The 26,437-nt window shown below is 36.9% G+C and overlaps 1 protein-coding gene across 11 annotated transcripts in view; it reads right to left on the bottom strand.

Moving 5' to 3' along the window:
* The window catches only part of LOC122267664 (proton-coupled zinc antiporter SLC30A5), a 35,023-nt gene that overhangs the window by 6,735 nt on the left and 1,851 nt on the right, over positions 1 to 26,437 (bottom strand). For 5 of the 11 annotated variants that reach the window (XR_015190683.1, XM_043037762.2, XM_043037768.2 and 2 more), the window contains exons 2-8: positions 23,935 to 23,994; positions 22,879 to 22,932; positions 22,031 to 22,090; positions 21,100 to 21,200; positions 20,199 to 20,312; positions 2,617 to 2,834; positions 116 to 294 (exon numbers count right to left, since the gene is read on the bottom strand). Coding sequence is in view for 10 of the 11 variants with exons in the window: in XM_043037762.2 (XP_042893696.2) it covers positions 116 to 294; positions 2,617 to 2,834; positions 20,199 to 20,312; positions 21,100 to 21,176 (588 nt within the window). In the remaining variant the exon portion in view is untranslated. Of the gene's footprint in view, positions 1 to 115; positions 295 to 2,616; positions 2,835 to 5,616; positions 8,829 to 11,500; positions 12,850 to 20,198; positions 20,313 to 21,099; positions 21,201 to 22,030; positions 22,091 to 22,878; positions 22,933 to 23,934; positions 23,995 to 26,437 lie in introns of those variants that run through there. The other 6 variants (XM_043037765.2, XM_043037766.2, XM_086532910.1 and 3 more) reach the window with 4 other exon arrangements.

The raw sequence follows: 26,437 nt of genomic DNA, 5'->3' as shown, positions 1-26,437 counted from the left end.
ATTCTGACTTTTCATAAATGTCTCACATCTACATGGCATGAATGTACATCATGTCTACACCAATCAGTAGACGCAAAAAGAGAAACTCTAGACAACAGTACAACTATCAACTTACCTCATGGTCAGACAATCCCATCCACGCTAAAAGGTAATACAAGACGTGACTGATGCCGTGATGTTCGTGGCCTTCTGGGTGCTCTGCCGCAGCGGTGGAGTCATTGTCAAAGAGAACGAGAGACAAAACGCCGAGAACAAACCATAGTGATCCCCTCAGCTTTCCAGCACCACCAATCCCTGAAACATTAACAACTTATCTTTCATTTCTCTGTCAGACTAAAACAATTATCACAAAATATTTTCAACAGTGGTTTTAACATCTATACAATGTACTTAATCTTCAGAAATAAACTGTCTATATCATATGTTTGATAAATCTTTACATCTTTTATAAAAGTATAAAAAATAATACAGATTATTTTAACATTACTTAAAAGAAATTAATGTATAATTCAAAATTTACATCAATCACAGGATGATATAAAAAAAAAGTTTTGAACTATAAAATATTTTCAGAGATACTACAAAGTAAAATATTCAAGCGCACTAAGAAAGCATTGAAATAAAATGGAGGAAAAAAAATAATAATATATACAAAAAATGTGTGCATATACACATGTACACACACACATACACACACACGCACACATACACACACACGCACACATATACATACATACATACATACATATCTATATATCTATATCTATATCTATATCTATATCTATATCTATATCTATATCTATATCTATATCTATATCTATATCTATATCTATATCTATATCTATATCTATATCTATATCTATATCTATATATATATATATATATGGCAGATAAACCCACTCTACACAAAACAGATTTATTGAAAATGAGACAACAGTTTCAAGATCTATCTGGATCCCATCTTCAGGTCTGAGGAGGAAGAGCACAAGAGGGTATATAAAAGGGTAAAGGGGGGAGTAACACGGTGCAAGAAGGTCAAGCGAGGACAGGAGAACGGAAACGGAGGCAGAGGCGGAACAGCGAACAGAACCGGGGCAGGTCATGTCAGGTCATAGGGTCCGGCAGTCTGTGTGAAGGGTGTCCGGGGTAAGGTAACAAGCGGAGAATGTGGGAGGATAGAAGACCGTCAGCAGGAGAAAAACCACTGTTAAGATGGGATCCAGATGGATCTTGAAACTGTTGTCTCATTTTCAATAAATCTGTTTTGTGTATAGTGGGTTTATCTGCCATTTATCAACATGGAAGAGTGTTTTGCAAGTCATATATATATATATATATACATATGAGGCTGGTTTGGCTGCTAGATGCATATTTTATAGCAGGTTGGGTTTCTGTTGATTGGAAGAATGTGTGTATTATACCAGCATACAGAAAAATGAGAGCAGATACAGAGGTATTACTTTGTTGAGTGAGTTTGGTAAAGTTCTGGAGGGACTGAAGAAATGTTGTGTAGATCAGGTATGTGCCATTAGACAGATATGCAAAAGTAGCTCACAAATGGAAAGTTCTGAGCATTTACGGATCTAGAAAAAGCAAATGACAGAGCAGACAGAGAGGGCCATGTGGAAGATGCTGAGTATATATGGCATTGCTGGTAGGCTACTGAGAGCAGTAAAGAGCTTCTATGTGAACAATAGAGCGTGTGAGTGAATGGGAAATAGAGAAAGAGTGATCGGTTTGAAGGAGAGCTAGTGCTCTTACAGGAACGTGTGATGTCTCCATGGCTGTTTGATTTTTATGAAGGCATATGGAAAGAGTTAGAGGAGGAGGGATTAGAGCTATTAGATGGTGCCAATTATGTTTAGGAGATGAAACTGTTCCTCTTTGCTGATAACACAGCACTTGTGGCAAACAGGGAAGTTACAGAAATAGTGGGCAAGGTTAGAAGTGTGAATGAGTGATAAAAGTTGCATGTAAATAAGACTATGAGTAAAGTAGGTAGGTAAGCAGTGCACAATAGGCAAAAATGTAAAAAGATTGACAGTGAGGTTAAAGGTGCTAGAAGAGATGGAAAATTAATTATGGTGGCATATGCCAAGCAATGGGAGTCTGGAGAATGAAGTAAGATATATATTGGGAAAAGCAGAGAAGGTTCTGGGCAAAACAAAAGATTACAGGACACAGGGAATGAGGACAAAGTTATGCTGCCTGCGCTGTATACAGCAGAAATGTGTGAGGTACTTAAGTATGTAGGTATGTAGGTATGTAGGAAGGAAGGAAGGAAGGAAGGAAGGAAGGAAGGAAGGAAGGAAGGAAGGAAGGAAGGAAGGAAGGAAGGAAGGAAGGAAGGAAGGAAGGAAGGAAGGAAGGAAGGAAGGAAGGAAGGAAGGAAGGAAGGAAGGAAGGAAGGAAGGAAGGAAGGAAGGAAGGAAGGAAGGAAGGAAGGAAGGAAGGAAGGAAGGAAGGAAGGAAGGAAGGTAGGAAGACAGGAAGGCAGGAAGGTACAGTGTGCATGTGCAATATATATGCACTGCAATTAAAATACTATCCAGACTAGTATCAGATTCACCTAGGTTGAATTAAGAAAACATTTTAACTTATGATGAGAAAATTTACCTTTTAGGATTGCACCCCACACGGCTAACACAACAATATCTGCATGTTCACTCAGTAGCACTGCACGCAGGGGGCCCACGTGAGCAAGGCCATAAAACCACAAAAGATTGAGACACGTCTGCACAAATGCATGCCTTGCAATGTTGATCCAGACTCCTTGCGCCAACTTCTTGCTCCCTGAGAGTGGCCTCTGCACAAACCCATACACTAACGAACATCTGAAACAAGTAAAATACTGAGGAAAATACTTACTTAATGATACTTACTGTTAGTCTAAACATCAGCTTTTTCAAAAGGCATGTCTTATTCTCAAAATGAACAAATGCCTCATAAGGGGATTGTCTCCTTTCTAATTATACCAAAATATAAAAAAATATAAAAAGATTTGGTATTTTTTGTGATGTGTGCTGCCTTTTTTACGTTCCTTAACCCAATCCCGACGGGCCCGGCAAGAAGTACCAACCCCATATGCCGGGCCTATGCAATATTGCATCGGGAACGTCACAATGGTGTGTCGCCCTGTCATCAGGCATTTAGCCATGTCACACAGGTGTGACACACCATCATCATAGGGTTAATCAAGAATTTTTCTCAGATGATCAAGAAGCTCATGGCCATTTATTTCTTTTTCTTTTTGTCTAATCAAAGTACTGAGAAAATGATTACAGAGAGGATAAATTCAATAAAATGCTTATTTTTTTAGGGGGGAAGAATAAAGCCAATAAAACTGCTATTAAAAAAAAAACAATTGTGCCCTACACACTTTCATTTCTTATATCATGGTTAAGTTTTTTTGGTGGGTCAAAAAATAAAATGAAATTGGGAAACCAAACAAACTTAATCAAAACTAAACTGAGTCTTGTTAGCTCTTCATTCAAGTCTATATACATTCTTCCCGATTTTCCCTAATATGACATAAATTAAGTTGACACATACAGAAGGAAATTCCATTTCTTAGAAAGAGCAGATAAATTTAATATTACCATAAAAATCACTACATCTTACAGCTGTGTCCCTCTCAAACACTCACCACTTTCCCCACACTCTCAATCTTACCTTCATCCTCCTCACCCTGACTTACACTGACACTCACACTGACACTCACACTGACTCGCTCTCTCATTCTCACTCTCTCACACTCACTCACATACTCTCATAATCTCATACTCTAAACCAGGGATCAGCAACCTTTTGATTACCATTATTGTCATTATCATTAGCCATTATCATTATCATCATCATTAATACTTTCACTTTTACTGTGTAAATATTAGAAATAAGGTGCTATATCTTTAACCTGTCTTTCTGAATAAAATGAGCTCATTCATAATTTTCACTGATCAAAAATTACATCTTGAGCATGTGCAGCTTAATTTTTTTCCCTTTTTTTCAGAACATAAACTAAGTTATATTTTTCTTAAATAAGTTTTGCATTCTCTAAGTTTTATGAATGAAAGAGTGATGAGCAGAATTCACTATCCTCACAGGAATGAAAGATATTCAAACTTCAAAAGATAAATAAATAAACAAATAAAATTATTTTACCTAAGGAGTATGCCATAAAAATACAAAATAAATGTTTGTCCTCTACACTAAATTGCTGCATATACATATTTTCACTCATAGATGGTGACTGTAAATGATACAAGACTGCTTATTTTGAAATCAAATACCTTGTTTCCCTTTCTATTTTTCTTCTTCTTACTGCATTTCCCTTAAAATTTTGATCAATCGAGATGGGACTGGTCTTTTCTTTCTTCACTTTTGTCCAGACTCTTTCTTTTAGTTTCTCAAAAACACAATAAAAATGACAAAAAAATAATATTACCATGTTTATGAAATACAAGTTTCAAGAGCTATAAAAGAATTTAAAAAACTGAGTGCATTTTCATGTTGCACATTAAACCCATCCCCGACGGGGGAATTCTAGCCTTGAATGTCCAAATGCCGGGGCATTCGAATTATTAGGCCTAAATCAATTGAATGGCTGGCACAATACTGTGCCGCCCGGCAACTGGGGCGCGAATGCGGGCACATGCCTACCCACCCGTCTGTTAAGTCTTAACAATGGAGAGAGATACTTGTGTATTATCTAGCACCATACCAAACACTGGAAAGCTCTTCAGTGAGAGGAGTAAATGCAAAAGTAGAAAGGAATTGGAAAGATGAATGTTGACGTATATTCTTCTTACATAATCTCAAAATTCTGTTCATTAGAAATAAAGGTCACAGGAAAATGTCACCTACATTCTATGATTTCCTCAAACTATGTTTATGATGTATATTTCAAACCAATATGTTTTTCATATATGCTTTTTTCTCATTACTCAAAAAGGAGATGGTCTATGAGTTATTTTGAGTTGAGTTGGTCATCCATGCCAAATTTGAGAACTAATTACTTTTCAAATTAATCTGAGGATACCACTTACACATTAGCCGTGTCAAAAACCGAGAGGTTAGGATCAGTATACTTAAGGCTTTCTTAACCCATTCACGCCGGTTGACGTGATAGCACGTATTGTGGTTTTCGCGTCAGACGCCCTGGACGCGCTATGAGGGGAAGCCGCGTGCTCGGGTAGAGCGAGCGGGCAACCGAGGCTTGCGGCTTGTGCGCCCAAGAATCTCGAGGCGTTAGGCTTATGCGTTCGAGAACCCCGGTATTGCGACCGTGCAAAGCCGGAACTGCCCCGGCGTGAATGGGTTAAACTGAAAACTAATAAAGTCAGGTGAATAGGAATAGATAAGGTTCTAATATCACTGGGATATTTTCTTGAGCAACAGGTTCCACTCCTGCTACTTTCATGTTTCAGTTCATCCAATATATTTAAATTTCTTGGGATCTAGAATTTCCAACAAGTATCTATCTGATTTTAATCATAAGAAATAGAATAAGTGTAATGTTATTCATTACTATTCTTGTGCATCCTCAAGTCTGAAGTAAGAGTATTTTATCATCAATTCGCTTTTTTGCTAGAGGAGTTAACGGTCATCAAACAAAACTTTACAGAAATTAACATTTATTCTTTAACATGAAACATATGCATGGGATCATACACATAATTAAAGCCATATTTACAAATAACTTTCAAGATCTATTAATACCACTTGGCAAAACAAGTTCCTATAAGAAACAATGGAGTACTAAATATACATTATATTTTGTAGAAGATCAATAAATCTTCAATATTACTTGAGTAACTTTTATAATATATTTTCTTTGATTTCTTGTATACCATATTATCTACAATAACTCTCATTTTTTCCTCAAGATATACAAAATTATTCACATAAATTAACAAAAAAAATATTTTGCACAACTTAGGGGTCTTTCAGGTTCATTCCAGACCAACTGTCCGCAGATTTGTGTTGTGCATAACCACTTCCACCGGCCCATCCAACTCGCCCTTCCCAGGACACAGTTGATTCACCATCGTCACAATCATTTCCATGCCGTCTGGTGTTTGTACGTTGAAGTTGCTCCCTGGAGGAACTTGGATGATGAATTTTTTCTTCTGTCCACCTACAGAGGCATTGATGTGAATTTCAGTTTGTTGTTCAGCTGGTTTCTGAACCTGTGGCATAGGTACTAGGTCAAAGTTTGGGGAATCCAATATTTCCTGTATAGCATCAGTTTCTTCCATTAACTCTTCTTCCTCCTCCTCCTCTTCTTCCTCTTCCTCCTCATCATCATCGTCATCAAATTCATTAATTTCATTTCCAGACAAATTTGCTCCAGCTGCTGTTTGGAGGCTCTCGATTGTGTTTGCTGCTTGACTAACTGCAGCAGCGATAACTTTGTTTACAAGTTCCTCATCCTGGGTATCTGTATCTGGAACGGTTTGGGTAAAGCTCAGGGTTCCTCTGGACACTCTCACATCAGTTCCCACTTGAGGGCCTCTTAATGATCCAGTTGCATCAACAGCTATCTCTTTTTTACAATTTTTGGTTGAGTCCATGTGAGGGAAAGGGCTTTCAAAGTCATCATTTTCTCTCCTTGTATTTACATTTTCAATATTTTCACTTATCTCTTCCTTCTTTATACATATTTTTCTATTTGAAGTGGCATTCTGCTCTTCACCTTCAGTAACCGTTATTTCCATTGCTTTATCCTCTTCGTCTTCATCATCTTCATCCTCCTCCTCTTCATCAATATTATCTAAGTGTAAATTTTCACTGAGAGTAACTCTTTCTCTTTCCCTTTCCTTCTCTTTGTTTTCCTCCATCTCAAGTTCTTTCAACTGCTTTGAGGCTAGATCTTCTTCCCCTTCAGAGAACACAGGCATCTGTCCATTTGGCAGAGGGTGAATGTACCTGATGTGGTTTTCATAGTATTCCCTCTTACCAAACTTAAACCCACATGTGTCACAAGCAAAATAAATAGCTTTGTCGTGGTTTTGCAAGTGACTCTTCAAATTCTTTCTATCGGAAAACTCCCTACTACACTTCCTGCACTTGAACGGCTTTTGATTTTTGTGAACTAACCTTTTGTGTCTCTCAACATCTCCCTTCCTTGTGAACCTAGCATCACACTCATCACATGTATGGGGTTTCTCACCAGTATGAGTCTTATAATGCTGTTTCATTGAAGATTCTTTTAACATTTTGAAACACATACTGCATTCCACATACTTATCACCATCACTTTCAACTCTTTTAAATATTTTGGGGGCCTTCCTCTTCTGCTTACCTTCTTTAGTCTGACCAAAGTCATGAAGATCATCCATGAAATCTCCCACATCACTAATACCTGCAGCAGCCTCAGACAAGGCTCTCTGTAACTGATCTAATTCACATCGTTCTTCCTCCTCACCTGTTTCAACATGGTCTTTTGGTTCTTGTTTGACCTTAACAGGAACAATTCCTTTATTTGGCTTTCTTCCTCTTCGTGACTTTGGGGTTTTATCTACCCCCGGTTCAAATTTCCTTACCACACCTCTACCAGTGAAGACCATGCGAGGTTTGGCATAGATATTTTCTATTTCGGAAGTGACCATCCTAGCCCTCTTACTCATCCGTGATTCACTCTTGATGCCGTCGACGCACTGCCTTCCGTATCTACTGACATCATCTTCATCCGAGAAGTACTCTTCTGGTTCTTGCTTTATTTGTTGTGGATCTACGAGAATTGTTTCCTCACGAATTAGTTTCTGTCTGTCTCCAACTTTCTGTCCTACCCCATTGTCATCATAGCTACGCTTCAGGTCCTTGTTCTGTCTATCAACTGGCTCTGCCCCTGCCTCTAAAGTACCTTGACTACCAGTCTTGTAATTACAGTCTGGTTCCTCTACTGACTGAGAGTTACAACTTTCACTGACTTTTTCAACTCTGTCCATAAACAAGTCTACTCCTTCTGAACTCACACTGTTACACTCTCCTGGCAAAAGGTCTACACTTTTCTTTCCACACTGCAGGTTATCCACAGATATACTTTTAATATATTTGTCTCCATCCACCTTTGAATCAATCACCTCACTAGGAAAGCTGCAATCACTATTCCTACTATTCAAAGGGAGTTTGGTCAATCCTGGTTCTACTTTCACTCCCTTTACTGGAGAGACATTCTTCAAAAATGTTTGCTGCTTCGGAGTTATCTTTTTCTCCAGCAATGCACTATCTTCCTTCTCCACCATCACTTTGGTTGTTTTCACTTTAATGCTTACTTTCTTTGCAATGGGTTTGGTATTTTTTGCAGTCTTAGCTGGGCTCTTCAGGGCTGCACCTTGAGTCTTTTCTCTGGCCTCCCACTCCTTGCAAGACGGGCAATTACAACCATCAATCTTGCCCTCCCACGTCCCAAGCATGTGAAGAACCGATATCTTCTTCCTTCGAGTTCCCTCTCGAACCGACATTTTGCCGACAATATGTTAATCTTTTTCCTGACAACTTGGATTTTTTTTTTCTTATAACTTCTCCCAGCTAGTTACTGAACTTAACTATGCCTTGCAAAACTACAAGATTTTTTTCTTAACAAATTAGTTTCTGCCTGTCTCCAACTTCCTGCCCAACCACACCATTATCATAGCCACGCTTCACGGTTCTTGTTCTGTCTATCAACTGGTTCTGTCACTGCCTTTAAAGTACCTTGACTACTGACTTTGCGTTACAACTTTCACAAACTTTTGTCCATTAGAGTCTGCTCAACTGCATCTTTGCTTGGAACACGACATGAAGGCCAAGACAATTAGGACCATCCCTGCCTGCTTGGTCAGCACCTAGAAGGATGAAAAGAGAGTTGATGTTATTCTATTAGGAGATAAAAATCATTTAACAGTACATGTGCACCTAAATACTAAATACCATCAACTCTCTTTTCACCTCAAAACAATAAATGTCAGACATTACATCTAACCCTCCGCTCAAGCCGAAAAAAAAGAAAGTTGATTGCCGATCAAGTCAATAAAATTAATTAAATAAAATTATTACAAACAAAAGCAACAGACACAAACAAAGAATTCAGATAAATCTCTTTTTCCAGAAAGTCAAACAATTTTCAAAATTTATCTCTATCAGAATATAAGAGAATGTTGTCTGCATATGTCTGCTCTTGCTATCCCTTTCTCAATTTTAAATACATATATGCATATTCTCTCCAGTCATCCTTCTGAACGCAATGCAATGTGAAATGAGAAATGGGTATTTCCACATATTATAAAAAAGAGATGTGAACTTTACTACCTGGCACCATCCCTTTATTCAATCTTTTACTGCAAATGTATATGAAAATATGCATAAAATATTTTCCCTATTAAATGCTAATAGTACATAACAAACAGGTTTATTTCCCAAACATTCCAATTCAAGTCAAAAATGTAAATTTTGTCTAAACTGCAGAAGCTGATCATACAGGCCCAGACCAATCAAGACTACTGCTGAATTAATCCCCATTTCACTTTTTTAAATTTTTTGCATTAGCAGTAGTTCCAACTGAAAAATCATAGAAAATATAGTTAAATTTATATATATATATATATATATATATATATTATATATATATATATATATATTATATATATATATATATATATATATATATATATATATATATATATGTGACACTCACCATGTGTATTAATACCATTTCCAATATATTAGTTAAAATTAATCAAATAATTGAATCAGTAGTTTATCATAATCTTGGTATTAATCTCGTACTAAATAATACCAATACAAGAAGATATGCCTCAGCAGTGATCCTACACCCTTTACTGAGACACTAATAGTCATTACCATCGGTAAGAAGCTACGTATCTTGAGCTTTCATATGAGGTCAAAGTTGGCAAGCAAAATATCAAATATAGTTAATAAAAGTGTTTTATCAGGAAGTGCCCCGCTGGTTATGCTTTTACTAGTCAAAGTGGTTTAGACATGGCTGCATTGTTGGTAACACTGCTGAGTAGCCAGTATGTGGTTGGTAGGCTTGAATGAGGTATCACAAGTAGCTACTCAGTTGAAAGAAAGAAAATGCTGTATAGCTTATTGACACCACTGGACAGTTTGGTAATTTCTACCAAATACAGGCACAGGCAGTCCATTGGTTTAGAGGAAAGCATCCTATGATGAACTTAACACTTGTGTCCACCAAGCACTAACTGACAGTTTGGACGGGGACTGTTTTCCAATTTTCCTTGCTTGTTTCATATGTACTCCTCTTGTCTCTTATAAGCATCTCTGTATGATCAAATCATTTTTTGTTTTGCTTTTTCTTGTTCCTTTTCTTTTCGTTTCCTTTCTTCTTTTTGTAAAACATGGTGCTGTTCTTTGAAATTGTACCATTATATTTTAATATTGCACTGGCTTTATTCATGGTCCTGTTCTCCATATTTGGTAGTTTCTTTGAGATGTACTTTTATGTTTTACACCTGAATATTACTCATTTCCTGTACTGGAATAAACGTTGTACTCATGAAATGTCCCCTCTTCAAATGCATGCATATTTTGGTAATGATTCTTGTTTAGCAACAATTTAACCCATTCCAGAAAAGTGTCAAGACATATACAACTGCTGAGTTTGTTGTTTTTTTCACTATGAATGACAAATATGTAGTGTCTACAAATAATACTTGGTCAACTTACTATATGTTGTTGTTTTTTATCATCTACTAGACTTATGGTATGATATATTAGTCTATTCATGAAATATTAGCAAAGTGATACTAATTAGCATTTGGTATGATACATCAGTTACACAATTGAATGAATAACTAGTTTGTATTTTGAACAAAATGCAGTGCAAAAGTGATCCAACCCCACAAATATATACTACATATATTCCATATCATAACTGATAAAACTCATAGGCTGAGGAGAGGTAAAAGGTTCAGGGGAACAGCCACAATGACATGTCATCACATGTTATTGACACAGCACCACGGACTACCTTGCTTTGACTGTGCTGTTATTTCAAGACTTTTCTGTTTCCATTAACCCATTCGCACCAGTTGATTTGCTATCACGTTCAGTGTTTTTTGGGTCAGACGCCGGAGACAAGATATTTAGTCAAAGCCGGCGCGCCGGATGAACGGGCATACAGCACTTGCTTGTGGCTAGAGCGCACGAGAATCCCAAGGGTTATGCGTTCGAATACCCCGGCATTCCGACCATTTAGAGCCGAAACAGCCCCAACATGAATGGGTTAATGAAAATTGCAAGTTTTGTTAGCAATATATAGATGTTTTATGTATATGCACAGTCATCTCATACCTCAAGAATATTCTCATAAAAATCAGATACAGTATTTCACATAATATAGCTGATTGTGAAGATCTAGATCTAATTACAAAAGCAGATGAATCAACTATCAATATGGTAACCAGAACCAACATTGCTGAGGGTAATAATCAAAATTAGAGAAGTATGTTGTTTACTATATAAATAAAAACATTACCTCAGTCAATATCCGATTCACTACTGTCATCTTCTCTTATCACAAACTTTTCTATCTGATGATCAAATGCTACTGCCTTCCTTTTGAACTCCTCTTCAGCTTCTGTTGCAAGATGTAGAGATTTCTTCCAGTCTTCTGCAGTTATTCTGTTTATTGCATCTTTTGTTAATTCATGAAACATATCTAATGTCTGACTATCTTTTGCAATATTCTTTTTCACATCATTCTTCACCTGTGTCCAAATAAATTCCATAGGGTTAAACTGGCAGTGATAGAGAGGAAGTCGAAGTACTTCATGACCAGCATTTAGTGCTACTTCGTCAATTTCATACACTTGCTTATTTCTGTGGCAATTGGCAAGATGGAGAAGTTCAAATTTGGTATGGGTAGGATCATGAGCAATGTTGTGCTCTGTTAGCCACTGGATAATTTCACATTTATTGGAATTGCTGGTTGGTGCTTTATTCAAGATTTTCGAATGATACCATGCATTATCCATCACTATTAGAGAATGAGCTGGAATGTTTGGAAGCAACTGTGTCTCAAACCAAGTCTGGAAACATGTGTGATTTATATCTAACTCTTTCTTATCAGTTTTTGACTGAAAAAATAAAGCACCAGGCACAAATCCATCTTCTCCACCAGCATGCATAATAAAACAACTAGCCCCTTTCCTTGCTTCCATTTTTGCTCCTACAGATTCATCACTTTTCAAACCCCTGGTTAAACATTCATTCTCATTTATCCAAGTTTCATCTAAATATATTTCTGGTCTTGGGCTCCTAGATTTCCGGTTTCCACCAATAACTCTCAGATATCTATCTCTTGCTGCAGAAACATCACTTCTCTCCACATAAATGTACCCACCACCTTCCACTTTCCTAAAACGGAATCCGAGTTGCTTCACGACCTTGTAAAGCGAGGTACAGGAACCAGAGAAGTTTACCGGTGGCCCCTTCAGCCTTTTCAGCAGAGTCTCTGCTTTTGGAATTTCACCCCTCTCATAGAAAGAGAAGATCTCCCGTCTTATGTAATCTTTGGCAAAATCGTCCAATGAACCTATCACTGGTGCCACCCTGGTCTTCCACAATGGTGTTATCCCTTTCTTGCGGGCCGGAGATTTTATCACTCCCTTTTTGTGCTGACACTTTATCTTAAGAAAGGTCTTGGCGGATATTCCAGTCGCAGAGCCAACCCTCAAGTCCACATCGGTCTCACTTTCCCGCTCATCTTGTTGTCGGAAATAATTGTAGACATTCATCATTATTTGCTTTGTCTGGCTCCTTAGTGGTGGATGGCGTTTTGCCTTGTTGATTTCCTGAGCCATGGTGGAAGTCTAATGGTCGCTCCTGCCAAAATAAATATTCAAATAATGCCTACTCCCAACACAGGACTTCCTATATTCAGTAATAACTCTCAGCTATGGGTTTATTGCAACATCCATACACTGCTATAACAAATAACATTCAGATACAGCATGGCGTGTCACTCGCACAAAAGACTATCTTCATGTTGTCTGCCGTAAATGTGTACAAAAATAGGTACTGGGCTGCATATGTGGGACCCTAATAACAGTGTACCAGTTGCATAAATATAAAAAAAACTACCCCACTCCTTTCTTCCCTTCATCCTCCTGTGCTCCCTCCCTCCTGTGTTCCCTCCCTTACTTCTTTCTTCCCTTCCTACCTCCCTTCTTCCCTCTCTTCTTTCTTCCCTACCTCCCTATCACCCTCCTTCCATCCCTCCTTTCTTCCCCCCTATTTTGACTCATTTTATTCTTAGCCAAAATACTGTCAATAAGTATGCTGAAATATTCAATTAAAATAGATTCATGCTAAAATTATAGTCATACAAAAAAGAAGAGAAGACAAGACTATGGCCTTAAAAATAATGCTACTCTGGGAACAATGCATTTAATACACACTGTGGCCAGCATGAAGGTATACTGATACATTGAAAAGTAGACTATCCTTCCACAGGATAGAACTTTTGAAACCAAATTCTATAAAAGGTTATACATCCAAGTTGCTCTACTGAACAGAGTATTCAGAGAACATTCCACTTGGTACATGATGTTATTAGGTACCTAATACATAAATTTCTTCATTGTTTAACTTGATCATAATTTTAAATCATCTGAGCAAAGGGGACCTTGCAAAGCATGTGTAGCTTATACAACACATGGTTCATATAGCACTGGCATATGTGAGCTGACATCAGACGACATGAGATGACATTAGCTGCTTCAAGGTGATTGACACTCAACTGATTGCTGTACGGTCTATGTAAATTATCAACTACTTCCAAAATACTATGGGATATTTATAGCATAAACAAACCAAAATTTTCTACCAAATTTGCTCAATACTCAGTGTCCTTTTTGTTTAGTTCACATTTGTTCATAAAAAAAAAAAAAAATAGTATCATTCAAAAAAGAAGTCTTCAACTCCAACCATTTGTATTACATTCATCTCGTATCACATAATAGGGTAAAAAACAAAATTGGCAATATCAGTTATCTAGTTTACTATATCAACCTGTTAACAAGAGGGCAGTTTTAGTTCTGCCTGGACATCTCAACAGGGTATTTCAAAATGCAAAGGGCTAATGCTATGGGATATTCGTAAAAAGAAGCAGCAGCCTGCCACTGCCTCAGCTTTCCAGCCAAGCCATGGCAAAACATCCTCTGTCATTAAGGGGTTAACATAACTGATTAAGTCATTCATCAGTATCGGAATCACTACTATCATCATTTATTACAAAGTTTTCCGTTTGATAATCAAATGCTTCTTCCTTCCTTATAAGTTCCTGCTCCACTTGTCTTGTGTATTGCAACGCTTTCTTCCAGTCTTCTGCGGTTATTCTGTCTATTGCATCTTTTGTTAATTCATGAAACATATCTAATGTCTGACTATCTTTTGCAATATTCTTTTTCACATCATTCTTCACCTGTGTCCAAATAAATTCCATTGGGTTAAACTGGCAGTGATAGAGAGGAAGTCGAAGTACTTCATGACCAGCATTTAGTGCTACTTCGTCAATTTCATACACTTGCTTATTTCTGTGGCAATTGGCAAGATGGAGAAGTTCAAATTTGGTATGGGTAGGATCATGAGCAATGTTGTGCTCTGTTAGCCACTGGATAATTTCACATTTATTGGAATTGCTGGCTGGTGCTTTATTCAAGATTTTCGAATGATACCATGCATTATCCATCACTATCAGAGAATGAGCTGGAATGTTTGGGAGCAACTGTCTCTCAAACCAAGTCTGGAAACGTGTGTGATTTATAACATACTCTGTATCAGTTTTTGACTGAAAAAATAAAGCACCAGGTACAAATCCATCCTCTCCACCAGCATGCATAATAAAATATCTAGCACCTTTCTTTTTTTTAAGTTTTGGTCCAGAAAATCCATTCACTTTCAAACCCCTGGTCAAACATTCATTCTCATTTATCCAAGTTTCATCTAAATATATTTCTGGTCTTGGTCTACGAGATTTCCGGTTTCCACTAATAACTCTAAGGTATTTATTTCTTGCTGCAGCCACATCACTTCTTTCCAATAAAATGTATCTGCCACCCTCTATCCTCTTATAACGGAACCCAAGCTGTTTCACAACCCTGTAAAGTGATGAATAAGCTCCGGAGAAGTTTACTGGTGGCTCCTTCACCCTTTTCAGCAGAGCCTCCACCGTCGGAATTTCATCCCTCTCATAAAACGAGAATATCTCTTGTCTTATGGAGTCTTTCGCAAAATCATCCAATGATCCTAACACTGGTGATATCCTGGTCCTAGGGGGTGGAGATTTTATTCCACCTCTTCTGTGCTGCTGTTTTATCGTGTGAAGGGACCGGACAGAGATCCCCGTAGCAGCAGCAATTCTTAGGTCCACATCAGTCTCACTTTCTTGTTCGTCCTGGTCTCGGAAATAATTGTAGACATTCATTATGATTTTCCTTGTCTGGCTCCTTAGTCGTTTATTGCGTCTTACCTCGCTGACTTCCTGAGCCATGGTGGAAGTCTAATGTTCAGTCCTGCCAAAATAAATATTAAAGTTTTTTTTCTCTTTTTTTCTTGTGTGCCCAAAAGGTAAAAATTGGCAGGTATTGGACTGTATATAAAAGACCCTAATAACAATGTCTCTCATATAATAAAAATAATTGTTTTACTTTCAAAATGCAGTAACTTTGAAACCAATTTCTTTTCCACTTTAAAGTTTGACACAAAAAAGTGATATTCTAAAAGGCAAAACAATGGCTGTACTTTGCTGCAGTGCAGATAATGAAATAACTATCCATTCTGCTATGATTTTATGCCCACTTCTCCAGTCTCTTCAGTCTTATTCTATGTGAAGGACCAGCAGCTTCTTGTTCACTCGTAAATCACTAAAATTTCCAAGGACAGATTAATAACAAAAATAAAGTAAAAATGAAACACTCAAATAGCAAAGTAAATCCTCATACTCTTTAAATGCTGCATCAACATACATCATCAATTTCCATCGCCCTCCTTCCCTCCTTCCCACACTAACGAATAACGAATGTATGATCCACTGTCGCAAGGATGAAGGGATGTCAATACAATAACAAACAGCTAACTATCTTCCACATAACTCAATGGAACTTTAACCCTAATAAAGCTTGTGTTTTATGTATAAAGATTGCTCTCCTGATTAGAAAGGATTTGGAGAATATAATGCCATACTCTTAAGGGGGGATTTCGAATGTTCGATCCCACTAACGGTTTTCGGGCCCTCCCATCTTTCCTATTTCATCTAGCTGATTAATTTTTTTACATTATGTGTATTTGTATGCAATGCATTTATACTATTAATATGACTATGATAGCTGCCATAGTTTTTGTGCGGTGCATCTATTTTTGGTGATTGCAGAAGACAGAAAAAATCCCAAAAAACATCGAAAGTATGAATGGCATGGCAATTTCCTTTTAACCACATATAGTAGACACAATAAATTATCTTTGTCGGTATTTTTGTACACGTATCTTTTATGACAAATTTGATTCAAAAAGAAAACTTTGCCTTTCTTTTTTCGTAAAAAAAATCATATATAAAAATTCGCCATAAATTTATTTGAAGCAATTATTGTTTGATAATACCGGGGAAAGTTTGGACAAACGTGATGATTATGGTGCTGAATTTTCTTTTAAATCAGTCAATTACTGACAGAGTAGTTTAACATTTTGTATCTAAAAAACAAGTTTTGAGAAAATCGATGTTTTATGTGAACATATACAATGCTTGATAAAATCCACTCCAAAATGTATCAAATCTAAGTATATACATAATTTAACTATTCAACCATTCCTGGGAAGCCTGCCAGTGATTATTTAGGCAGTTTGAGGCCATATTACATAACTTCTGTCACCTGTATAGCCTCTCAGAATCTAGCCTAGGAGAAACTGCTCACGTTACAAGGTTCTTGGTCCCCTGTTATTATCATTTTAGAATATATAACACTTTATTGATGTGTTATATATCTCTAATATGATAATAACATATTCATTGGGTATCAGTGGAGCCCATCCACCTCATTGATGCCAGGAAAAGGTATTCGAGATTAAAAATTACCACGCTGGTAATCTGGGCCAGGTGCCGACTTTCTTTTTTTTTGGGGGGGGGCCTTTTGAGATGGCAACAAGCTGTGTCTATAGCTTGCAGTTGTGGCATGGCTCTCATGTGGCGACGAGAAGTCAGGGGTGGGTGCGGGGGATGGGGTGGAGGGGCCAGCGACCGCGTCGTCATCAGCTGAGTTTGCTTCTTCCCTTTTCCACCTTTTTTTTTTATCCTTTCACGATTCCTTTCACTGACAGCCTTTCGTTTTGAACTAGCACGTGGCATTGTCAATCAATATAAGTCAAGAACGAAGATAACTATGATAAATACGCAAATATGCGTTGGCAGGAGCTTGTATACACACATGTCATCTCTCCAGCAAGGCCTCACTCGCCGCTCTGGCGTCGCCACTCGCCAGCAACAGCCCAAGTTATCGTACCTCACCATCACTCAAAAAGTAAATCGAAAAAACAGCAGAAAAACAGTAATAAATGCAAAAAAAACAAAGAATTGACAAGAAGGGGGCGTGTCAGCACTACTACGCGTTTAAAGAGCCAGCCCTTTAAACCGACACTACGGGGAAGGGAATGCATTATGCGTCTGGCCATGTATCGGCTTTGATCCGATGACGTTCAAACATGAAGTTTTCAATAAAAAAAAAAAAATGAAAATTTGAGGTCGTATCGGCGAAATCCCCCCTTAACTCTTACTATTTGCACTTGGTACACCATGTAATTAGGGGTCTTATATTATATGCATACATTTTTATTTCTGGATAAAATTTCAACCACTTGGGAAATGAGAACCTAGAAAATTTTTAAGCCCACAACTTTGACAATGTCAAACTAAAGAACAAGTCTGATTACAAACTGTGAATATACTTAGTGTGAATTACTATAAGACCATCATTGTACATGAAACAATTACGCTAACTTGATTTTAGAAGAGGAGTGGTTTCTAGGCCATTTTAGCATGCAGTAGCAACAGTAAAACTTATGATAAATCTGCAGTCACATATTTCTCAAGTTCCATAAACCCCTAACATAATATCCTATTCACCACAATCAAGGCACTCTTGGGTCTGTATGTACTTATTCATCATAATCATCCCCTTGTAGGCTTTCCTCCCTCAACCACTCAGACAATTATGTTCCTTGTCTCGTTTTCTTTTTCTTGTGAATGAAACATAGGTGTAAAATAACAATTTCCGTTTTGTATGGCACATTCCATGCAGGTAAACCCCTCCCCTCCATCCTTTCATCTCCCCTTCCCCACACAATACACTTGCACTCTAGTCACTTTCTGGCATACCAATGTTGTCTTACTATTTATACATCTGGATAAATATTTCCAGGTTTGCTATGAGAAAAGGTCTCTTATGCTTCATGTGTTTTTTTTTTTTTTTCTTTTTTCTTTTTCTGTTTAAACTACATCTAGCCACATCCACTCTTTTGCAATATATCTGCAAGAATTGCATGTGTTTTATATACAAGGTAACTTATTTTCACTTTCCTTCCTATGTAAGGGGTAACTGAAATGATTTTTTCAACTTTGAGGAATGACAGCATTAACTTTTAAGTCTGTTGCTCCACTGTATAGAATACATTTTCTGGTGTGTAAACTCAAGCTCTTGAATTGCCAAAGACCAATATTGGCATTGGTGAAACTTGAAAAATTATGCAAATGTGGGGATGTCAAACCAAAAGTATTGCTGTCTTTAGAAGTTAACAATCATTTAGTAAGCAGATTTAGGCAACTCCAATAACTTTCCTTAACCCATTAGCATCGGATGGTTTGATTTGCTACCAAGGTAGTATCAGTCGTAGATGCGGATGGCACCATGCCAGACAATGTAAACCTGCCATCCTACTGCATACACCTTTTTTTAATACCGCGACCAATGGGTTAAATCATAAGAAATATAAATTGTCTCTAGATAGAGATGCATGTACCAGATACTGCTCTATAATGATAACATTATTTTAGAGAAAATTATGGTCTTCAAAAACAGTGTCATGAATCATTGTTCATCAAATCTTCATGCTATAAATTACAGGTGTTTAAAAAGGTTGAAGAATATAGATAAAATATATATATATATATATATATATATATATATATATATATATATATATTATATATATATATATATATATATATATATATATATATATATATATATATCTGGCAGTTCAGTGGATGCTTAACAATTTTCCAATGAAATTCACAAAGTTGTTCTCACAAGATGAGACAAATGGGTCTGTGCATTGTCAGAATGAAACAGTACTCAATCAGGGGCTTTCCTGGTCATATGTCTGCCATGATGACACATGTTGCCATGAGGTTACCAAATTTTAAATACTTTTGGAAGTCTACTAGGAACATGCACTGTGAATCATGTAGGCCAACTTTCATAACCTTTGCACTAGTTCTTTCCTCTTAGTATTAGTTTTGTCCCTTTGCATCTTGTAGAAGCCACTGTTCTGACTGACTTCAGGTCCAAATTGACAAACTGGGTCTTGTCACCACCACAAGATTTGGGACCCACCACAGAAGACAGTTTGCAACGCCCAATCTGTTTTTCAAAATGCTTTGCAAAGATGCCACTGAAATGTGTCCTCAATACTGTATTCTGGTGGTCTTTCTCAACCATTTTCTGATTTTGCTAATCGTTTTCATCACCCAATCACACTGTTGGCCATCTTTCGTGACAGTCATCTTTGGCTTCTTGGTTTTGACACATAACATAAGCAGTCCATTTATAAACAGTCTTCTTTGGAACCATCTCACCATAACCATTTATCAGGGCATCAATAACTTAATATATAAAATATTTAATGTTGGACCTCACTTAAATATTCTGTGAATTCATGCAATTAGATGGGTACAACTATTTAAAAGAAAAAAAAAAATTATGAAAAAATGCACGGAGATTAATCAAGCTATAACACACAATTTCATAGACCTGCAATAATCTTCATTATAACACCAAAGAGTTACAATAGCTAGATTCTTGCATATGAAAACAAATAAATTATCAAAAGAATGAAACTTACGTAAGCAACAAGCGTAAGCAACAAGAAGTTAAAAAATTCATCACAAATGAGGTTATACTTACAGTAAAGTAACCAGGAGCAAGAAGTACACTACGTGAATAGATCTGACAGCATCATATGCCACGAACACCCCTATGCAGCGGAAAAATTTGCTCAAAATCAGCAGCCACAAATACCTGGAAAACAAATATTTTTTTACACTTCTGAAGAGGTCAGTTGGGCTATTGGATGCACAATCCTCAATATTAACCCACTCACGACGGGGGCATTCTAGCCTTGAATGTAACAATGCCGGGGCTTTCGAACGCTTAGGCCTAAATCAATTAAATGGCTGGCACAATATTGTGCCTCCCGGCCACTAGGCTTTTGAATGAGCGGTACAGTAGTGTACCACCCGTCCAGAGAGGGTTAATACTGCCTCCACCAACAGTGAGTCACTTCCATCTATGAGATAATTAGAATTTAAACACTAACTTAAATTTGTGGCTAGCTTGATGGACACTGAACATGCAAAATGACACCTAAGAAGATTGCAATATTTTCATGGCAATTTTTTCTTTATTATAAATGTATGATCAGTATTCAAATTAGATTCTTATTCCCAACCAATCAAGAAAATAAAAAATTGCATCTAATAATTTAATGCATCCATTAAAAAATAGATAAATACAAGTATATTCACCTTGCATCTTTTACTTTTTTTTTTTCTTTGGTCTTCACACACATTAAATTTCTAAAATATCTAATTTGGTCTAAAACAAATAACTCCTCTTTTTTAAATGCCTTTGTTCACATGAAGCATCACACCATCAGAGCAAGGTTCAGAATGCTTTACCTCTAGATTCCTTCACATATATGAAAGTATCCTCTATTTGCTTGTATCTGGTGTCATGATTAGTAAACACACACAAAAAAAACACTGAAAAAAAAAACTATGGCAATGAGATACTTGTTCTCTCTTACCAGGTCACTTTTGAGGAGGGATATATGACACGACTTGCGGAACCATCGCTGAAGCTCAGGTTGGGACTTCCCCGCATTCTAATTCTGCATTCAACTTGTATCTGGAGACGTTAAGAGATTTATCAATTATTGGATATATCAACTTTCATGTAGCACACATCACCCAATTTCCTGATATATAAAGGTCAGATAAGATCAAAGCTTCAACGAATTAGTCACCGGGCTGTTTAATGAGCTCATCCAGTGAGTTCAACCGAACGGGAACTCGAACCGAGACTTGCCGCAACCCTCAAATCGGCCTTTTATCATCACCCCAAAGACTTCATTTCATATATTTTGTTATTCTCACTAACTACATAGTTCGCATAGTTCATAATTCTTAAACTTCATAATATAACTCAACTATTCCAGATTCTCAAAAATAACCAAACATTTCTTATTTCATTTTCTGTGGACTCTTCAGTGATTTCTCGTTCATTTAACCCATTCACGCCGGGGCCATTCCGGCTTTGCACGGTCGCTATACCGAGGTTTTCGAACGCATCATCCGAACACTTCGAGATTCTCGGACGCTCGGGCCGCGAGCCTGGGCTGCCCGCTCGCTCACCCCGAGCACCGGCCTTGGCCAGATATCTCGTCGGCGGCGTCTGACGCGAAAACCACGAAACGTGTCAGCACGTCATCCGGCATGAATGGGTTAGAATAAACTTTGTACTACACTGTTCATACCTTTTGTCTGAAGTTACACAAATAAAATCTTAATGGGTATGCTTAGTCAAGTAGATTATTACACCATCAACTTATTATGTAACATTTTATTCATGTAAGTATTAAAAAAAAAATAATAATAATAATAGAGAATCACTTGTGAAAACAATTTCCTTCTAACCAATTCTAATCCACACATGTTATAGTATATGAAGACACTTACCCAACTTCTGTGAACTGCTCAAAAACCTCAAAACACCTTGCTTTCCTGTCACTTCATAACCTGAAAATAGAAAAGCCGGTTCTGAACAAGCAATGTCAAATATTACATTTTAGCAATTTACATACATAACTCATTTTATTTACTCTAGTTGATTATGATAAATATCAACAACGAATCAATTGCTATAAATTACAGCGCTAATATATATGTATATATCTATATTTGTATATGTATAAACTTAACATATATATATGTATATGTATACATATACGTATGAGAACAAAGTAAATCTATTGCAAATTGAAAATAGTTGATATTCACATAACACACACTACCAATTTGTTCTACTAAATGTTGGTCAGATAAGATCAAAGCTTCATCGAATTAGTCACCGGGCTGTTTAATGAGCTCATCCAGTGAGTTCAACCGAATGGGAACTCAAACCAAGACTTGCCGCAGCCCTCAAATCGGCCTTTTATCATCATTCCAAAGATATTTCAGATATTTTGTTATTTTCACAAACTACATTGTTCATATGATTTAGTGATTTTTTAGATATAAATAACTTAACCCTAATTCTCAAAAATAATTACTCATTCCTATTTATTTTACTGTGGATACTTCAGTATTTTCTCATCCATTTAAAATAAACATTGTTTACAGCTATTCAAATTTTGTCTCAAATTCTAAAAGCTATATTTAGTCAAGCTGATAACTTTATATACAACATTTCATTCATTATCAGTAAAGGAAAGACAGTAATGGAGAATGTCTTAAGGAAATAACATTTTCCTAACCTACATATCCACTACATATTACAGTCAAGTACAGCATATGAAGCCACTTACCAAACTTTTGCTCAAAAACCTTAATACACCTTAGTTTTCCTCTCACTTCATAGCCTGAAAATAGAAAAGCTTGTCTTGAACAAGGGATGTCCAAAATTTATAAGCATATTTCCTTTCATTTACTTGTATATTTTATGTTGAATATCAAAAACTCACCAACTATCTGTTTTGTGGGTTTTATATTATAAATTACTGCATTTATACATATACATATACATATACATATACATATACATATACATATACATATACATATACATATACATATACATATACATATACATATACATATACATATACATATACATATACATATACATATACATATACACACACAGTCTAAATATAATGAATGAAAACATCCATTCATGACTTCCTTGAGAACAAAGTAAATCAATTGCTAATTGAAAGTAATTGATATTCACATAATACACACTACCAATTTGTTCTACTAAATGTTGGTCAGATAAGATCAAAGCTTCATCGAATTAGTCACCGGACTGTTTAATGAGCTCATCCAGTGAGTTCAACCGAACGGGAACTCGAACTGAGACTTGCCGCAGCCCTCAAATCGGCCTTTTATCATCATTCCAAAAATCTTAGATTTTGTACTGGTAAAATATCTAATTCATCAGATTTCTCACTTAAAAAAAACAAACAGGATTTGAGTACTCATTCTGCTACGATATTCATTTCCATATTCTGTGAACTCTTTAATGAATTCTCACTCAAACTGGAAGACATTTGTTAATCAATTCTAAGTCTAGCATTTGCACTTAACCCTTTCCCAACGGGGCACGCACTATGCGAAAACCCCTATGCTGGGCCATTGCAATATTGCATTGGAAACGTCACACTGGCATGACGCCTCGGCATCGGGAATTTAGCGGTGTCACACGAGTGACGCACCATTGCCATAGGGTTAATCACATATATTTTCTAAAAAATATCAACCTCAAATGAAAATATTTTACTTGGTTTTCAGTAGCAGACACTTTAACATAAGGGAAATCCTATCAGAAAATGCAATAGCAGAACATTAAATGAAATACTTACCAGACTTTTATTGGCAGCACAAAAATCTTGTTGCACTTTCTTCTCTTGTTACTTCATTACCTGTTGATACAAAATACATCTTACTGAGGGGGGTGAAATATTAAAAATTAATTTCCCTAGCATCAAAAGTTAGTCATTCAAATGGCAAGACCTCCAAGATGTCACTGCTTCCTAGTTTAGGTTTTTCCCAATGAATCACACATAATCTATCTTCAAATAAGGAACCAGTCTAATCATTTAGCAATTCATGACAAGAAACATGGAAGAAAAGTGTTTAGAAGTGTCTAGGAATTCATAAAACAGTTCCTCCAGCAAAAGGTTTTACCACCGGAAGTTGTAATACCTAAACAAAACCCTTACATTAACCCATTGCAGACGGAGATAAATTTGCTTGCCCAGCCTCCAGGATAGGTTTTATTTTAAAGAGAGACCACTTGAAGCAATATAATTTGAAGCATCCAAATCTCTTTCAGTCATTCATTGTAAAACTAGAGCGGTTTTTGTGTTTTATTTTTGTGTGTGTTTTATTGAGTTTAGAGACTTATATGTGCCGTATGACAGGCTCTATCAGTGCTGCAGTTGACTAAAATTGTAGTATATTATCCATATTAGCTCATTATTTTCTTTATACTCAATGTGATAGAAGAATTGCTGTTTTATGGGAGGACAAAAGGCAACTTTATTTTTTCGTATTTTTGTGCTGTCATGAACGAATACGAAACATATAACCACCTACAATAAAGATAACAAGAAGAGGTAGGGAAGAGGAATGAAACCTGTGCTTGTGACTGTGAGTGCCACAGTGAAAGACATCCATATTGGCACAGGAGCACATTTTAGACACTGGGTATGGATTGAGTCACCTTCCTCTTCTCGTTCTGCCTGCACATCCTTCATCGGCGGTACTTTAGAGCAAGGGTTCATCAACTTAGTGTGTGCCATCGCTCTATAGAGACAGTGCATGCTAGAGACCGTGGATGGGTGCCATTCAAGGCTCTCTCACCTGCTGGTGCTAGAAAAAAGTGGTGCCATCTAGGTTTTGGACGTTAAGCTTGCACGATATTACGGTAATTATAGTAATTAGGACTGCAGTAGCCATCATCACTCATTCCTTTTTCATAGCAAAATAAAATAGCACAGTGATCCAAAATCCCCGAACGTCGTGTACGTCATGACGCCCGTCGTCAGGCCAAAGCTCCTACGTCATGTATGTCATGACACCCGTACTCAATGGGTTAATATGTAAAATCAACGCCTATCATTTTGAAAAACAACAATCTTAAGACTATTTCTTCTTTGCAATTTCCATATCACATGAATAATGGCAATAAAATCAGTCTTAATGGATTTGGAGGTTATGATGTAAACTAAGGAAATTGTGGGGAAAACACTCATATCACATAAATCAAGACTAATATGTGATTACTTTGGGGCTGCATCTATCATACCTCACCCTTGGGCAAGCTATAGAGAGGTTTCACAACAGCTGGGAGAGCATCGACTAATGTCCATCACAGTGACAATGGTACAATGCCAAGTGGCCACTGTGGCCTATAACAAGAGGATGAAATCAAATACATTATAAACTCTTTCATAAAACACCAATACCCCAGAGGTTTCTTGATAAACCTCAAAAAGAAAGCGGAGAACATCATAACCAGAGCAAGAAACGATTGTGCAGCACCCTCAGGTTTCTTGATACTGCCTCAGTTTAACATCTCCAAGACTATCAGCAGGTACTTAGGTACTACCGTGAACATAGCAAACACGTCCGACTTAAACATAAGAGGTTTGGCAAGACACAAGAAACCGCTCACAAGCAACACCGACAGTGCCGTTTACTGTATTCCATGCAGTACATGTGGAAAAGCGTATTACGGCAAAATAGGACATGGTTTCAACACCAGGATAAGCGAGCATCGAGCATACATCCATCATCACAGGACTTCTATCGCCATGGTGGCACACGTAGATGAGGTGGGACATCTACCAGATTGGAAGGAAGCAAAAATCGTCAGCAAAGGATTGTAAAAGCAAAGACGCAAAGTTATGGAAGCTGCATACATCGCGTCAAAAGAAAACATGAACACCGCGTCAGAAAGATTTAAACTATCCAAGGTTGCAGCAGCATCAATTATGCGGATAACTACAAACAGGTCAGGAAAGTCAGGTGAACCTTCAGCTCTCATTTGATATATATATATTCGTTCTGTATTTTCACTTATATATTTTTGAGAAAGACCTCCATCGAAACACGTCAAATACATCTCTTGTGTGTCTAGATATTCAGTCTCATTCATACCTTTCTTCTACATTTGTTGTCATGAACTCTGTACATGTTACTCTTCATTTACAACATAAATGGTATAGAAGAAGAGGCATCTACACACAGTTTACCTTGAAATTTTACTTTCAATAAATCAAAAACAAACCATTTACACCAAAATTATTAGTAGTGGCAATGTGCTGCTTATTATTGAATTACCAAATATGTGTCTTCCTT

The sequence above is a fragment of the Penaeus japonicus genome, unplaced genomic scaffold, assembly GCF_977035675.1.
Source record: "Penaeus japonicus unplaced genomic scaffold, GWHDUDI00000001_assembly GWHDUDI00000038, whole genome shotgun sequence".
Classification (NCBI taxonomy): domain Eukaryota; kingdom Metazoa; phylum Arthropoda; class Malacostraca; order Decapoda; family Penaeidae; genus Penaeus; species Penaeus japonicus.
Note: the sequence above shows the minus strand (reverse complement) of the source record. Positions and strands in the feature narration are given on the sequence as shown.